Genomic DNA, 17,762 nt, shown 5'->3' on the forward strand with positions numbered 1-17,762 from the left:
ACACAACGATTTTTTGAACGATTATCGTTAAACAAAAATCGTTCACTTTCTGAGTTAAATGATGAACGATAATCGTTCATGCGCGTTCACGTTTGTAGTTCAGTCAGACTTGTCAACTGAACGATTTTCATTAAGGGAATATGCAAAAAATCGTTCATTACACTTTAAAAAATCTGACAGATAATCGTTCATGAAAATCGTTCATAAAAATCGTTGTGTGTGTATGCAGCTATTGGTTTACGTCTAGCTCAGGCGACAGCTGGTATGGCAGGCTCTGGCGGGGAGCTTACCGATGAGCATTATCTACACAAATATGTCCAAAATTTAGCAGCAATGTAGGCCGAGCTGTACCTGGCACCAAGCATACACAGGCAAATCAGCAGAATGTGGTAACACCTGGTACACAGTGCCATATCTGGTGCTGAAGTGTAATGTTACCGACCCTCAGCTTTCTCCCATTAGACCTTGCTCAGGGCATCTCTCAGCCTATTGGCTGACAGTGCGGTTTCTTGTCCTGCTATATTATTCATTGTGACATATTATATAAATAATAACACATTGGGGTATCGGAACCTGCCTTGGTTTTCTATACCTTATATAACAAGATTCGCCGTGTGGCGTTGTTACCATAACACTAGAATGACCTCTATTATCACCAGCAGATGTGGATCCACAAGAGGCAGCGCCATGAAGCCCCTTCCCCCATGAGGACGTATTATAAACACTTAAGAAAGATGGACCAGAGAAATGAAAGACTCTTATACAGAGTGTTTTTTTTTTTTTTTAAATGATTATTTTATGAAATCTGTAAAGGTTGAGGCCATAATAATATTGTCTTCAAACCCCCTTCACACAGTTATAGAAAAATAATTACAAGAAGCATCCAAAGTGGACATATCCTCCGCCCGGCCCCTCGTCTCACACAAACGTATAAAGGATGCGGATTCCGCCTCGCCGCTGTGGCGTAACACAGTCTCTCCTTCGGCACCGAGGCTGCTCTATATAAATTCTGGAATTGAACCGTCCGAGGACTTGGCAGCAATTCTTGGAGCCTGAAAGGTGTATTTATAAGGGACATGGCACCAAAATGTATTTCACGAAGGAGCTTATTCCAACCATTCTGTGGCTAATTAACATGTAATCCCAAATACAGCCACAATGAGGGGTGTTGGATATACAGGAAAATACCATACATGAACTCTGTCAAATTATGTCCTCTAATATCTAATCTCGAGGAAAAACATTTTGGACTCTGGGTCTGCTTCAGAGCAGGGAACAAATGTTGTCACTGCTGCGATCCAGTCTCATTGACTGAGTGAAAATATCATATGCAAATGTCACAGTCGGTGGGATATGCATTGAGACCCCCATTTGCTGCATCTGACGTCCGCCTCTTGTGTACAAAGCCGCAGCCATTGGACACACAATGGTCGATCATCAAACTTCTGAGCAACCCTATAGCCCTGCAGAATGGCAGAGGGAACTACGGCGCCGGAACCTTAGCAACTGCGTACGGGATCGCAGTTGAGGGCTGTGACATGCCCCAGATACGGTCGCGAAACGCCGGCATTTGAGTCGCCACTCCGCCCTTGTTGCTACCCACAAACGGTCCCTGACTGTCGGTCACTTTGCAAATCCTCTCTGCGATTGACGTCGCAAGACCATGGCGGCACATGCGCGACCCAGACTCATGCGCAGTAGAAAAATTATCAGCCGTTTGTTTAAAACCGGTATTGCGCCCATCTCTGAATCAGACCCTATCAGCTCCCAATAAATACATGTTTAGCAAACACAAGTCTCAGAGTACATAGTATATAAAACAGGTCTGAGTAAATATTTGTGCATGTACATGATATCATTTCTAGGTTCCCATCCAGTACTGCTATAAATGCATGTGTCCATTTGTTATGGTTTTTATGTACGTTCTAGAATAGTCAGTACTGTATGCGGCATTTGGAGTACTAGGAAGCGGATTCTGAGTTGGGAGCAAAGAACAAAAAAAAGGGAGCAACTTTGCTCCTGGACAATCCATGATGTAATGTAACGGGTGCAAATATATTATTTATTTATTTTACATGCATGGTAAATACTGGCTGCATTTGCATGTAGCATGCTGGACAGCTTTATTTTTATACTGCAATTTAGATTTGAGTTTGGACGCACCCCTCCCACATCTAAATCTCTCTGCACATTGTACATCTGCCCCACCGGCAGTGCAGCATGGTTTTGCCCTGGTGTAAAGTTACTGGCTTTTTTTTGCTTTGCTCCCAACTAAGAATCAGCCCCTATACTTACATATCTCAGCTGATGGCGCTCAGGTAAAGCTGGCTATACGTTTAGACAATGTGGGAGCTTGAAGTACGGACACGACCATGGGCCCAACTCCTGTTCCCTCACTTTTCCTGTGTGGACAGTTTGTGACATTTTAATGACACTTTTCTGCTCATGTCCCTTTAATATGATAGAGATTCCTGCTCTCTGAAGTTTACACCAATCAAACATCTTCCTATCGGCTGTGGTGATATCACTTGCCAATTACAGCCAATAGGAGGCAAGATAACGTTGTGATTTGATGAATTAGAATTTACAGTCCTCGAATTGCTGCATGAAAAGGATAATTTTCTGGTTGTCCTCCCCACCCTGCGCTGTCCCTTTATTTCCCCCAGTCGGCTCAAGTATTGTAAATAGTCCATAGTGCACTCTGCTCCCCGAGTGCCTCCATATTTGCTCGTCGTCGGAGCTAAGGTATCGAATCTCCGGTAGCTGCCAACCTACATTACGGATTCTGCTCAGTCATTGCTCGCGTACAGATACTGATATAAGGCCCAGTTTCCACCTCTCTGATATGTGTGTATAATTTACATGCAGGGTCCGCACTCTGCCTGGAAGAGGGATTCACATGCAGATCTTGGTTAATGTTCCTCTTTCCCTAGGCTGAGAAAACACAATATCTTTCCATTTACAGAAAGCCGACCACCACCAGCTGAAACGCGCGTGATTCGCTCACTACAAGGGTCACACATCTTTAGTACTAAAACTCTGATTTCTCAAACTGTGGGATTGCAGGAGTCGCCCTGCAGAAATGTTTGCTCTGCAAGTTCCTGACCTGAAGCGCCCAAACCGATTTCCCTAGCCGGCTGCATGTTACAGGGAGAAGAGAAAAAGTAACACTGCATATTAGGGGGATGTTGCAAAAGTAATTATACGTATTTCACAGCCATAGCGACACAGTGGATAACATGGATTAGCACACAAAATAGATCCTGGAGGGAAGGAAGCGATGGGGGGGGAGTTGGTGAATTATACTATGAAAGCAGAATGTGTGAAATATACTCCATATTCTCTAACCATTTTCCTCCTTGCCCACATTGTTTACCTCTAATTGGTCCTCGCCCTCAGCTCACCCCAACCTTGAGGAGAACCCCGCATGAATCTCCAGACAGAGTTTCCACGCAGCGCTGATCTGACCCTGTAATTACACAAACTGTGTTCTCTGCACCCTGTAAACTAAGATGGCGGCCGCCTGCCACGTACAATAAGATGCACATCGTCCTGCTATCCTCACATACCAGAAGACCATTAATGATGTCATATTGCATAAGGCGTTTTTTTCTCTCCTTGTGTCCTGCAGAATGATCGTCCTCCAGTCTATGAATGATAACGGAATTATTTTGAAAAAACATGACCAAAAAAAAAAAGATTAAGTGTTGTGTATCCCGTCGTTACAGTTACAAATCACTCTGGATAATAATATGTGTATATACTATAGAAAGTGGTAACTAACCTTTCCATCCCCAGACATGCAAGGGATAAATGTTTAATCTGCTCCGGAGGCCAGTGATAGATCATAGTGAGTTTGCTTATTACTTGTAACGCACCAGCCTGCAGAATAATATTCTCTCATGGCACTGGTGGGTTGAGCCTGAACATACTACATCGCCAGCGAGTGCAACCCCACCCACACACCCCCGCGGCCCTAGAAAAAAGCCAAAAACACAACGAAAAAGTTCCTGGATTAAACCCCATTATATCTGAAAAAAGACGGATAGAAGAAAAGTAAAACCTCACGTTATTGTACAGTAACTTCAGAAATGGAAAGTCAGGAATTGTTTCCAGTGTAGTCTGCCTCTGTGCGTGGCAAACGATGGCCAGCAGATCACAGTAGATCCCAGTAGATCACCTTTCCTCAGCAGGAAGCTGCCATGAGCTCCTGAGGGCAATTTCCAGCAACATAATGGCGATTGTTTTGTTTTTGTTGGTTGGTTTGTGAAACCAGACAAGGCGCTGGCGTCCCGCGATTAAAATCGCCAGAAAACGCAGCCGTTGGGGGTTGTACAAGTCGGTGTCAGGTCCATTTATGCTCAGAAGACCTCCCCCCGGACGCCACTGAGGATGTGGGTCGGGTAAAGTGCCAGTCAATGAATGAGCTTACCCTCGGGCTGGCCGAGGCGGGGGCTTCCCGATGTCCACTGTGATATTGGTGTACATGGGGTATTTGGCAGAGTGGATGACGCGGTAGTGCAAGGAGTGGATGCCGTCCCTCTTCATGGAAACCTTTGTGTTCTGGATCTTTGTGAATCTGGAACATAAAAGAGCGGGAAGAGAATGAACCACAGAAAAACTATCAAGAACAACCCAAATTCAGCTAAAGTATATACATACAGACTCACACACAACATACATCTGCACACGGTTATATTGATCACTCTCTCTCTTGGATTAAGCTTCCACTGGCCCTGATTGTAGTGTCAGAATCCCGACCCCGACATCCCGACAGGGTTAGGTTACCGATACTTGTCAGTCAGTATCCTAACCCTCCCCCTCTCCCTACCCATCACTCCCCCCTGCCTAAAGCTAACCCTCCCCCCAGTTCCTAAAACGAACCCCCACGCGCCCTATACCTAACCCTCCACTCTTAGTGCCTAATCCTAACCCTCCCCCTCTACCTACCCCTCCCTCCCCACTGCCTAAACCTCACCCAGCCCCCTGTGCCTAAACCTAACCCCGCCCTCACCCTAAACCTAACTCTCCACCCTTAGTGACTAACCCTAACCCTCTCCCTAACCCCAGTACTTACCGTCGGGATTCCGGGGCCGGCATCAGTATTATGACCGCATCCCCAATATACAATATTCCCCTCACCCTAAGCTCATGCTCCAAGAGAAGGAGAGGGACTGACATGTGACAGAATCTCGTAGCTCTATGGGACAGTCTCCAGGCAGACATGACTGGGAAAATTTACTGTGAGGTCTCATATTTGTACATCTATATGCTGTATTTTGCTGCAGCTACAGTCATTTGAAACCCTTGTTAGGCTGGAATAATTGACAGGTTGATGGGAATGACACCAGTGGAGTTTGATAGAAGACGTACCGGCCACTCCGGTGACAGTAGCAGAAAGGAGAGCGACACAATTCTGCTAACTCCAAAAATCATGACAGTTTCGGAAATCCCGTAACCCATTAAATGTGGCTGCCAGTCTGTTTACTCTGTGTGACCCAGAGGGTCCTGTAACAGGATCAGTTATTCTAAATGGCACTGTACTGAGGAGCAGGACTGTACTGCCAGCAATCTGTATGCTGGGCATGGTTATAATGTCATTTCCTCCATGTTAGATGGTGTTCTTGAAAGCTTATTCTCATATACAGCTGCGAGAATAAGGCAGAGCCAGAATAATGGCACTTTACAGTTTGTCAATACCAAAAAATAGGGACATTTTAAGCAACATATGTTTAAAACTGGAGACTGTGTCTGGAAATTAGAGCAGTTGGCACAATGTTACAGCCACAGGATGTCAGAGGGTTGTGCAAACACACAGCATAGAGAACCTATAACAGTAAGGACACAATTACCCTGCTAGTGTCACCATATGGACAATGCTTAGTCTGCACCCCCAGCACCGAAAGGCACGTACTGTACTGCTGTCACATGCCATATACTCTGTGTAACACAACTGACAATACCCCCACTAAATCTATAATCACATTGTTTGCTGCTAGGGATTTCCAACATAGTCGGGACCATAAATATATATTATATATATATATATATATATATATATATATATACATACATACATACACACAGGCTCCATAAGATGGTGCAAATATAATTATCGTGCAGGCTTATTGCACATAGTAAATAATATGGTATATTGGCATACTGTCGACATTCACAATGCCGACACTGAAATGACGAATGGTTCTGAATGTCGACAAAATGCAGACATTATGCATGTCTACATTATGTACAGATCAGCGTTAGGGTTAGATAGGATTGCTGACATTCGCATGTCAACATGCATAGTGTCGACAGTGACAACTGTCGACTTTCAAACCCTGCTGAAATTCCACATGTCGACATTCTTGTACCAACATTATGAATGTCAAGCTCGTATACAACACCCAATCAGATACCTCTCATTTCTGATACTTTAATTACACTCCCATGGATGCGTTCTCTGCTTTATATGGTTTTCCTGTACGTGTCCTTGGTATGGTCACCTCTGTACGTGTGCTTGGTATGGTCACCTCTGTACGTGTTTGGTATGGTCACCTCTGTACGTGTGCTTGGTATGGTCACCTCTGTACATGTGCTTGGTATGGTCACCTCTGTACGTGTGTTTGGTATTTTGGTATGGTCACCTCTGTACGTGTGCTTGGTATGGTCACCTCTGTACGTGTGCTTGGTATGGTCACCTCTGTACGTTTGCTTGGTATGGTCACCTCTGTACGTGTGTTTGGTATTTTGGTATGGTCACCTCTGTACGTGTGCTTGGTATGGTCACCTCTGTACGTGTGCTTGGTATGGTCACCTCTGTACGTTTGCTTGGTATGGTCACCTCTGTACGTGTGTTTGGTATTTTGGTATGGTCACCTCTGTACGTGTGCTTGGTATGGTCACCTCTGTACGTTTGCTTGGTATGGTCACCTCTGTACGTGTGTTTGGTATTTTGGTATGGTCACCTCTGTACGTGTGCTTGGTATGGTCACCTCTGTACGTGTGCATGGTATGGTCACCTCTGTACGTTTGCTTGGTATGGTCACCTCTGTACGTGTGCATGGTATGGTCACCTCTGTACGTGTGCATGGTATGGTCACTTCTATACGTGTGCTTGGTATGGTCACCTCTGTACGTGTGCATGGTATGGTCACCTCTGTACGTGTGCTTGGTATGGTCACCTCTGTACGATGCTGCTGAATAGGTCAGCACAGTACTAATGGGATAAGAAACACTGAGCACAGACAAGCTACAGTGCAGTGAATCTGATATAGCGCATGCAGCTGCCATGTCTTCTCCTGCAGCCAGTCATACTGACCGGTGATTATACAGCAGCGGAGGTAATAATTATCTGACCACATGCTGCTATCAGTGCTGACTCTCTGCATTGTCTGAGCACGGTCTGTCCCCGGAGACCCCACCAGATGATGCTGATTCAGTGCAGAGTCCTAGAGCTCCAGCTGCAGGACACACATGGTGAGAATGTACTGTTGTTGTATAACACGCTGATCACATGATATAAACGGTGACGTTATTACAATGGTCTCAGCCATGGCTCCAGTAATTGGACATATTATTTCTCAAAGATCTGAAACTTTTACACTTTCAAAGCTGCGGTATGTTGTATGTTGTTAGAATGACACAGCAATGTAATGTGCTTTATCCCTGGAGCCTGGGTTATCAACCCAGAATCCATCTCTCTCTGTGCTGTATAACTGCAGCCATTTCTCTAGAAATACCAAAGAACACGCCGCCTAGAGATACTGGGATAGATGGATAGATGAGAGCATCTGTCTGAAATAATACAAAGAAAACAACATTTTCATGTCCAAACACCACAACTTACTAAACTGCATATTAAAAAGAAAAAGGGATGTGGTTTTATTAACAAATAAAAACAATTAAATGACATATCTACGGGCCTGATTCAGAGCCAGACGCAATTAGCGCTCGCTTGTCCAGAAAATAGGGGTGGCTATTCAAATGAACCGTTCGCTGTTTGCGGTCTGTTCACGCCTCTAGGTCTGAACGAGCTAACAAAACTTGCGGTCGTTTTGTGGGAAACTACGCCCCCTGGCCGCTCGCATCCTACGTCATGTACGCTATTTATTAGATTAATCGAGTACATCGACCAGGGTATGAGCTGCTCGCTATTCTTGTGGTTGGTTTTTGCTACCACAATTTTGCGAGCAGTTCTGGCTATAAAATAACCAAGTGACGTGGTCAATGACGCTGCTGTTTTAATTATACACACCCATAAAACGCCCGTTTTGACCTTTAAGCACGCCTGCGATCGGATCTCCACTCCCCGTTTTCAAGCACCTTCCCGTTACCACCCACATACGCCTCTTTCTGTCACTCAAATTATCAGGCATTCGCTATTTTGCGAGCACATGAATTTCGACCGCACTGACTGGTTCGCGCATGCGTATAACGATCCGTACACATGCGCAGTTGGGCAAACATCGCTCGGAGCGAACGAGCGGCCGCTTACGAGCGGCTCTGAATCAGGCCCTATGTTGGATGTACAGCGCTGCAGTATAGATTTTCGATTCCCCACTATTTGCTATTTTGAGGGGGTCAGTAGTGGCTACGAATGTATTCTCCACATTATAGAAGGAAAGCATAGGTCATTTCTACATATAAACTACATTTCTGTAGAATATGTTGTGACATCTTTTTATATGTTAGAATAATGTCTGTACTGATTCACTGGCTCGGTCTGAAATGTGGACCAAAATGCATTAGAGTATGACATATTAACCACTGGAAATGTAATGTACTATGGGCCTGATTCAGACCCGCTCGCGAACGCATGGCGCTTGCAAGCGGGTCGATGTTTGGCCCCTGCGCATACGCCGCCTCTGGCATACGCATGCGCGAGACCCAGTGAGCGACGGAAGCTCCGTCGCTCACTACAAGACGGGGCGGCTGTCGTTGTTGATTGACAGCTCGGGGGTGGCTGTACAAACGCAGGCGTTCCCTTAGGAACGCCTGGCGTTTGTGGGTGGCCCTACTGATATCACTCGTGATGTCAGTAGTGGACTCTATTAGAGCAGGAAGTCCATTCGGGCTTGCGAGACCTGAGACCCTACCACAGGGTCTCCTCGCAAGCCCGATGGTCGCGATAATCGCGACCATCGCCAGGCCGCTGGCAAAAGTTGTGGGTGGTCACCCACAGCAATGCAAGCAGCCTGGAGGCTGAAACTAAAATCAGGCCCTATATGCAAAGGATATAGCCACCTATAGAGAAATCTACTAATACATTCATTGTGAGAATGGCAGTATCCAATGTTAGGGCCCCTGGCGGCTCAGGGCACCCCACCCTCCCCTCGCAGCTAACTGACCAATCCATGCTCTAGACGCAACACAACCTGCAAAGTGTTCATGAGGGGCGCCTCGGAATTCTCCTGCCAGGAGGGTCAGCTGTTAGGCACTAGGAGGATGGGTATTGGGCAGCTGTCACATGAAATTTGATAATTTAGTATCTTCATTTTCTCTAATGAAATACTAAAAATGTAGCAACACAAAGGGTCGTTTTCCAATGCAGAAAATTGCAGGAGACGCAGCACAATTTCTTGCTGTCTTTTCTTTTTATATTATTTCTTGTACCTTTGTGCCCATCTATACGGGAACACACACGGGTTACCATGTCAGGGAGGTGGATCAAAAGCTTGTATCTGCGTTCCTTAGAGACCCTTAGAGAGATGAAAGACGGAGGACACTGATAAACAAATATTACCGTTGAGGATTGGGTTCATTGTGCTTATCTCGTTCATGTTTGATCATCCGGTAACGACCAATGCGTATGTCAGGTCTGGAAACCTTCATGCCGTTTAATGTAATTCTAGGGAACACAGAGAGAGATGGGGTTAAAGTGATACCGGCCCCTGACACATTGATCTCAACCACACACATATTCAATAGCATGCCAAGCTAGAACTCCCATCCTCTAACATGCCAAGCTAGAACTCATATCCCCTGACATGCCAAGCTAGAACTCCCATCCCCTGACATTCCAAGCTAGAACTCCCATCCCCTGACATTCCAAGCTAGAACTCCCATCCCCTGACATGCCAAGTTAGAACTCACATCCCCTGACATGCCAAGCTAGAACTCACATCCCCTGATATGCCAAGCTAGAACTCACATCCCCTGACATGGCAAGCTAGAACTCACGTCCCCTGACATGCCAAGCTAGAACTTACGTCCCATGACATGCCAAGCTAGAACTCACATCCCCTGACAGGACAAGCTAGAACTCCCATCCCCTAACATGCCAAGCTAGAACTCCCATCCCCTAACATGCCAAGCTAGAACTCCCATCCCCTGACATGCCAAGCTAGAACTCCCATCCCCTAACATGCCAAGCTAGAACTCCCATCCCCTAACATGCCAAGCTAGAACTCACATCCCCTGACATTCCAAGATAGAACTCACATCCGCTGACATGCCAAGCTAGAACTTCCATCCCCTGACATTCCAAGCTAGAACTCCCATCTCCTGACATGCCAAGCTAGAACTCCCATCCCCTGACATGACAAGCTAGAAATCACATCCGCTGACATGCCAAGCTAGAACTCCCATCCCCTGACATGCCAAGCTAGAACTCACATCCCCTGACATGCCAAGCTAGAACTCACATCCCCTGATATGCCAAGCTAGAACTCACATCCCCTGACATGGCAAGCTAGAACTCACGTCCCATGACATGCCAAGCTAGAACTCCCATCCCCTAACATGCCAAGCTAGAACTCCCATCCCCTAACATGCCAAGATAGAACTCACATCCCCTGACATTCCAAGCTAGAACTCACATCCGCTGATATGCCAAGCTAGAACTCCCATCCCCTGACATTCCAAGCTAGAACTCACATCTCCTGACATTCCAAGCTAGAACTCCCATCCCCTAACATGCCAAGATAGAACTCACATCCCCTGACATTCCAAGCTAGAACTCACATCCGCTGACATGCCAAGCTAGAACTCCCATCCCATGACATTCCAAGCTAGAACTCCCATCTCCTGACATTCCAAGCTAGAACTCCCATCCCCTGACATGACAAGCTAGAAATCACATCCGCTGACATGCCAAGCTAGAACTCCCATCCCCTGACATGCCAAGCTAGAACTCACATCCCCTGACATGCCAAGCTAGAACTCACATCCCCTGATATGCCAAGCTAGAACTCACATCCCCTGACATGGCAAGCTAGAACTCATGTCCCCTGACATGCCAAGCTAGAACTTACGTCCCATGACATTCCAAGCTAGAACTCCCATCCCCTGACATGACAAGCTAGAACTCCCATCCCCTGACATGCCAAGCTAGAACTCCCATCCCCTGACATGCCAAGCTAGAACTCACATCTCTCCCTGAAAATCTAGATCGCACATATCCAATAACATGCCAAACTTAAACACACACACATGTCAATATATATAGAACATACACAGTCCCTGACAGGCTGATCTGGAACATACCGCCCTAGACACGTGAATCTAAAACAAACACAGTCCCCGACATCCTTATCTAGAGCATATACACATCCCTAGACACATCAATCTAGAACACACACGGTCTCAGAAATGCTGATTTAGAACATAAAGATCCTGATTTTTTTCCTTGGATACATATAAAGCACTATTAAACACATTAATCTGAAATACACATTACATAATGGTACTTAATATACATAAAGTTACTACAATCCAAAACTAGAAAACAATCTGATCTATAGAACACATTACGAATCCAGAACAGACAAATCTTTCAACATTTCATCTTGTAGAACTATGCAAGTAATTCACCTGTACTAGACTAACAAAATGCTGAAAGTATGAGAACATTGTGGCACCAGTCACACTAACCCAGAAGAGACACTGGCCCTCATTCAGAGGAGGTCGCAAAATGCGAGCGGTCGTTCTGAATGTGGGCGGCCACAGCTTTAGCGACCGACCAGGTTGATGGTCGTGATGGTCCAGACGGAGAGACAACTGAATTGCTCCGTCGGACGCCTTAAAAATATAGCTGCCGGCTGAACAATTGAATCGGCCCCATAGACATTTAATAAACAGATGTGTGAACTCTGTAGCGGATGGTGACACTATATGAAACTCCGTATAGAGGAGATTGTGGGGTCAGGCTTCCTCCTGCTGCAGGATTCACCTCAGGGCCGGGGATGAATGTGAAATACACTGTTATACAGGTCACTTCTGACTGAATTACAATGTGATTTACAGCAGGGGACATCTGGATTTTACCGCATCAAATCAGTTAATCAGGACACAATCACCAGCGTTTCCATCTGCTGCATGTATCCGAGCTGGAATAAATATTGTATCGGAATGAGGGGAGAGGAGCTGTCAGTCAGGCCCCAGCTTCCATCTCGTTAATGAGCTACTGGCCTTTACATGTGTTCATAATACCTGATTTTGTTTGTCGATTCATCTCTGGCCCCGAAGCAGTGTTCTTCCCCACTGAACCCGACTGCGGGGACCAGGTGCCATGGAATGAGCTGTAGCTCTGTGGTGCAGGATCAGAGTAACTTGTAGAAGGAGCCTGTCTCTGCCACCATCTGTCACTGGCTACTGGGGGCGAAACACATGGAGGAGCAGGTCTAGGATTTCAGGAACATGACGGATCCGAGGAGGATTCAAAACCTGCATTTATTGAGGAAATAATCCTCTGGATTCAGCAACTATTGCAGCATGCAGGCTGACAAGCGACTGATCAAAGCCAGCGCTATTAGAGGAGCTAAGTGGGAAATAATAATCCTGAAAATAAAGTTTTGGGTTTTGTTTATAAAGGACACTGCCCAATCCCATAGACACACTTGTCTGTACGGGAGGCAGTTATTGGACCGGCGGACTGAATGCCACCGGTCTAAATACCTACGCCTATAGCCCGACACAGGACTTAAGATAGACGTCGAAATCTTAAACCCGACGCTGTTAGACAGACGCCGGACCGATCATGGTAAATCCAAACTGTTAGCAGGAAGGGGTTAGGTTTATGCACCCCTAGGGGGACTTAGGGTTTGGCACACCCCAGGGAGGGTTAGGGTTATGTTAGGGGAAGGGGGGGCGGGGTGTTAGGCACCACTGGGGGAAGGTTAGAGTTATAGGCACCCTCCCGGGAGGGTTAGGTTTAGGGTGCGGGAAGGGGGGGTTTAGGATGAGGTACCCCCAGGAAGACTTATGGTTAGGCACCACCCCGGGAGTTTTAGAATTAGGCACCACCAAGGGAGGGTTAGGGGGAGGGGGGGGCAGGGTTAGAATACTAACCAGCCCCAGTCGTGGTATCCCCGTCGGGCTTGTGCCGCCGGTATTTCAATCCCATTCCGTCTATACCACTAATTAATGTCCCTTTAATGGCTGGGGCAGGTGCAGTATCTGTATCAATTGCGAAAACATATACAGTACAGCTATGCTATCATTTATGTGCATCCTTTTCATCCTCATAAACTGGTGTAAAACGCGTTGTCACGAGTAGGAGGCCTTTATTTTTTTTGATGCGCTGCGTTAATAATGATCTGTAATATCTGCATAATATATGCTGATATCACACTGTGTATTTAATAAATATATCATATACTTTTCAAATGCCTGTAATACAGTTCATACATGTGTAAAACTCTTAATAATTTTATTACAATCCGTTAAAGTGACCTGTAAATGAATGTGAACGGCATGGTGACCTGTTAAGGTAAGGTTAAACACCTGTTGTAAATATCGTCATCTTCTCCTCCCCAGCCCCAGTACTCATTAGGGAATCCATTTATCTTCAAGAACTGGACCTTGCTCAGCCCAGAAACGCCTCCAAAGTATCCGGCGTATGGCAGCCTGTAAAGGACAAATAAGAATGGAACTTTTAATAACAGGAATTTTACTATTATAAGTTATTTTTAAGGGGTCACATGAGTTGTGCATTAAACTGAAATAGAGGCATACACAAAGGAAGAGGGTCCTGCTCGTGAGAGCTCACACTCTAAAGGATAGGGGTGTACTACATAGGTGATACTGAGAAGGGAGAATAACCAGAGGATGGAAGGAAGTTGGATAGGAGCTGTAAGCTTTTATGAATAAGTACATTTTTAGGGTGTGTCTGTGTGGAGAAGGGCGGATATTCTTCTGAGTGGACGTGGGAGTGGGTTCCCGGAAGTGAGGAGCAGCGCGAGAGAAGTCTTGCGGGTGGGAGTGAGAAGAGGGAATCAGAGGGGAGGGAGAGATCATATTCTTATTGACTTGTTGACCACCGTACATGGGTGCCACATGTGAACTGTGTGTATCCTGTCTTATAATGAGTTACTGGTCATTGTACTTCAAGGGCCGGATTCAGAGGTGCACGCAATGGCGATGTTCAACTACTTGAGTGATTATTGGCTACTGCGATTATTTGCACTACAAAATATTCTGAAGACCCTTAAAGCGCATGTGTTACCCTGAGTGTACGCACAAATGTGCTATTGCGTACGAGTACGGTGGTATCAGAAATGGCAAGAGAAATCCATGGGCGTTCCTGGGTGGGGACTGGGACGTGGCCTGAAGTGAACGCATTGTGTGGGCATGTTATGGGAGTTTTGTGGGTGTGTCAGTGAAAGCTGCTGCGTTCTCAGGCGCAGAGCCGCAGCCACAAAGGCCACGTTCAGACGGAGACACTGCACCTGGCATAGAGTAGGTGCAAGTGTCGAGGGTGCACTTGATGGTGGATTGTTCAGAACCACCGGCGGTGGTACACTGTTCAGGGGCACTGAAGGCAGGCCTCTCTGGGCGCACTCTAGTACACAAGGGGAAGGCTGTAATTAGCATTTGCATATTATAGCCGCTGCGGTGACTGCATGCACCTATGAATCAGGCCCCTAATTATTTACAGCTGTTAATTTAATAATTTCCATGGACTGTTTGCACTGCTGGTTATGATAATCTCAGTGCCACTGGAGATGATAGCCTGGTAGCGCTGGTCAGGATATGCTGGCAGTGATATTTAGGACCTGCTGAGAACAATTTGTTGGTCACTAAAGATGATACAATTGCTTCTGTGGTATCAGTGACCACAAATTACTGTCACCTCTGGCCCCACATTTCGATAAACCAAATCTGTGTTAGAAATTTTGGTTATTCCCCTGTGCAGAGCAAACCTGAGCTTATGGCTGCTACCTACTGTATTTGCCTTCTGTCATATAACTGTAGGCCTGACTCAGAGATGGACACAATGGCGATGTTTGCGCAGTTGGACGATGTTTTTTGAACTGTGCATTCGTCTGTGTCGCACTGCACAAGCGTCGCCATGGTTTACCAATGACAGCCGTAGTGAGTATTTGCACACAGAGGACCTCATTCAGAGTCGGTCGAAGCGGCCGCTCGGTCGTACGGGAAAAGGGGCCGTATATGCAAATGATTCCCTCGCAAGTTGCGTCCCTAAGTTCGGAACGGTAGCTGGCCGACCAAGGGGAGGAAGCGATCGGAAGACAAAAAATATGCCCCCTTCTCGTACGCATTACACGTCATCTCCGGGCATATAAGGATTAATCGAGACCATCGGGAACCATCGGAACTGGTCGTAGAGCTTAAGGTTGACCATACCCTCTCTTAAGCTCTACGATCAAGTCAGTGTAAAAACCTCCCATGTTACATGTGCCATGACGCTACTTTGTTAATTATGCACTCCCATAAACCGTATGCACTCCCATAATCCGTATGCACTCCCACAAAACGCCGTTCGCATAATTAGGCACGCCTGCGTTCGGATCTCCACTCCCCCGTTTTCAAGCACCTTCCCCTGTTACCACCCACAAACGCCTCAGTCTGTCACTCAAACTACCGACCTGGCTGTGTTCAAGGAGAGAGAAATTTCTGATCGTAGTGGCTAGTTTGCGCACGCGCATTGCGAACTTTACGCTTGCGCAGTATAGCGAACATCGGTGGCGTACGACCGTGCGGCCGCTTCAACCGACTCTGAATGAGGTCCAGAGTGTGACAGTGTGCATTATTGGGAGGTAATGGAGGCTGGCTAGTCAAACACGGGCATGTCGTTGTGGTTGTGTTGCAGCCAGCGACTGCCTCTTTGTATACTTCCAACGGACATTCTGAGTAGCCAATGGGATCGCTCAGAAGTACGATGTGTGACCGATGGTTTGTCTTTGTACGCAAGAAGTGGATTGTAAAGACGCAGCTGGTGGGCGTCTCTGTACACATTACAGCGGCAACGCCACTAGCATTACTTCTCAGTACCGCTGTGTACAAACTCGCAGCCGCAACGGGATCAGTCTTTGCATTGCTGGAGGTATAGGTGGAGACTATTGGATTGGACACTCATAATACAAGGAGTAGATACGTGTATGGCAGTAATTTAGGGCTATTGTATGTGGTCAGCATACAAGGCTATACATACGTGTACGGCAGTAGTGAAGGTTACTGGATGTGGTCATCATACAAGGATATACATATGTGTATGGCAGTAGTGAAGGCTATTGGAATTGGTCATGATGAACAGAGGTATAAACATGTAAAGAAGTCTTCAAAGAGACAGACGTGCTTAGGATGTACATAGGACATTAATCAACAGCAGTAACACGCGCAGGAGTAAAATGTCCTATAGATTCATCATTAACACGCTCCAGTGAAGTTTAGAAGCGACACGCAAGGAGTACGGCAGTAATGAAGGCTATTGGATGTGGTTATCATACAAGGATATACATATGTGTACGGCAGTAGTGAAGGCTATTGGATGTGGTCATCATACAAGGATATACATACGTGTATGGCAGTAGTGAAGGCTATTGGATGTGGTCATCATACAAAGCTATACACACGTGTATGGCAGTAGTGAAGGTTATTGGATGTGGTCATCATACAAGGATATACATATGTGGACTACAGTAGTGAAGGCTATTGTATGTGGTCATCATACAAGGCTATACATACGCTTACGGCAGTACTGAAGGCTAATGGATGTGGTCATCATACAAGGATATACACATATGTGTACGGCAGTAGTGAAGGCTATTGGAATTGGTCATGATGAACAGAGGTATAAACATGTAAAGAAGTCTTCAAAGAGACAGACGTGCTTAGGATATACATAGGACATTAATCAACAGCAGTAACACGCGCAGGAGTAAAACGTCCTATAGATTCATCATTAACACGCTCCAGTGAAGTTTAGAAGCGACACGAAAGGAGTCCGTGTTACTCTGATGTTACCGTGTTTGCCATTACTTGTGTATCTGGCGTCATCCTGTCTCTCCTGCCAAATGATTACTTCCTCCCACTCCCGCCTCCAAGATTTTGCTCGTGTTGCTCCCAACCTTTGGAAATCTCTGTCTCTCCCCATCAGATTCTCTACAAATCTTCAAAAAGGCTCTCAAGACTCACTACTTCATCAAAGCCTTTCAGCTCTCATCCTAACCCGCTGCTACATGTTCTTTCCTCCCTGTCTACCCCATCTGTGTCACGCCTGTTTGTCTGCCCCTCCCCTTTAGAATGTAAGGTCTCACGAGCAGGGCCCTCTTCCCTCATGTGCTTCTCCTTATACTTTATTCTACTCCTTAAGGGGCCTATCCATTAGCAGATGTTTTTCTGAATGATGAAAGACAAAAGATATCTATTGAAAACTCCGGTGGCTTTGCTGAAAGATATCCGTCATGTACATGACAGATTTTTGCAAAAGACGAGTGATGAACGATATCGCATGACATCATTCAGGGAGTGGATTTTTTTCTCTCCAGTGCTTTGTAGCTGCTGTTAATATCGTTCGTTGT

General features: G+C 46.1%; 1 protein-coding gene across 3 annotated transcripts in view; it reads right to left on the minus strand.

Annotated features, from left to right (window-relative positions):
- Positions 1 to 804: 804 nt before the first annotated feature.
- The window catches only part of B4GALT2 (beta-1,4-galactosyltransferase 2), a 101,431-nt gene continuing 84,473 nt past the window's right edge, over positions 805 to 17,762 (minus strand). For all 3 annotated transcript variants that reach the window (XM_088460663.1, XM_088460662.1, XM_088460664.1), the window contains exons 5-7: positions 13,723 to 13,845; positions 9,743 to 9,847; positions 805 to 4,579 (exon numbers count right to left, since the gene is read on the minus strand). In XM_088460663.1, coding sequence (XP_088316789.1) covers positions 4,429 to 4,579; positions 9,743 to 9,847; positions 13,723 to 13,845 — 379 coding nt within the window. In that variant the 3' untranslated portion in view covers positions 805 to 4,428. The remainder of the gene's footprint in view (positions 4,580 to 9,742; positions 9,848 to 13,722; positions 13,846 to 17,762) is intronic.

Source organism: Taudactylus pleione, unplaced genomic scaffold (assembly GCF_031769625.1).
Source record: "Taudactylus pleione unplaced genomic scaffold, aTauple2 ptg000969l, whole genome shotgun sequence".
In the NCBI taxonomy this organism is placed as follows: Eukaryota; Metazoa; Chordata; class Amphibia; order Anura; family Myobatrachidae; genus Taudactylus; species Taudactylus pleione.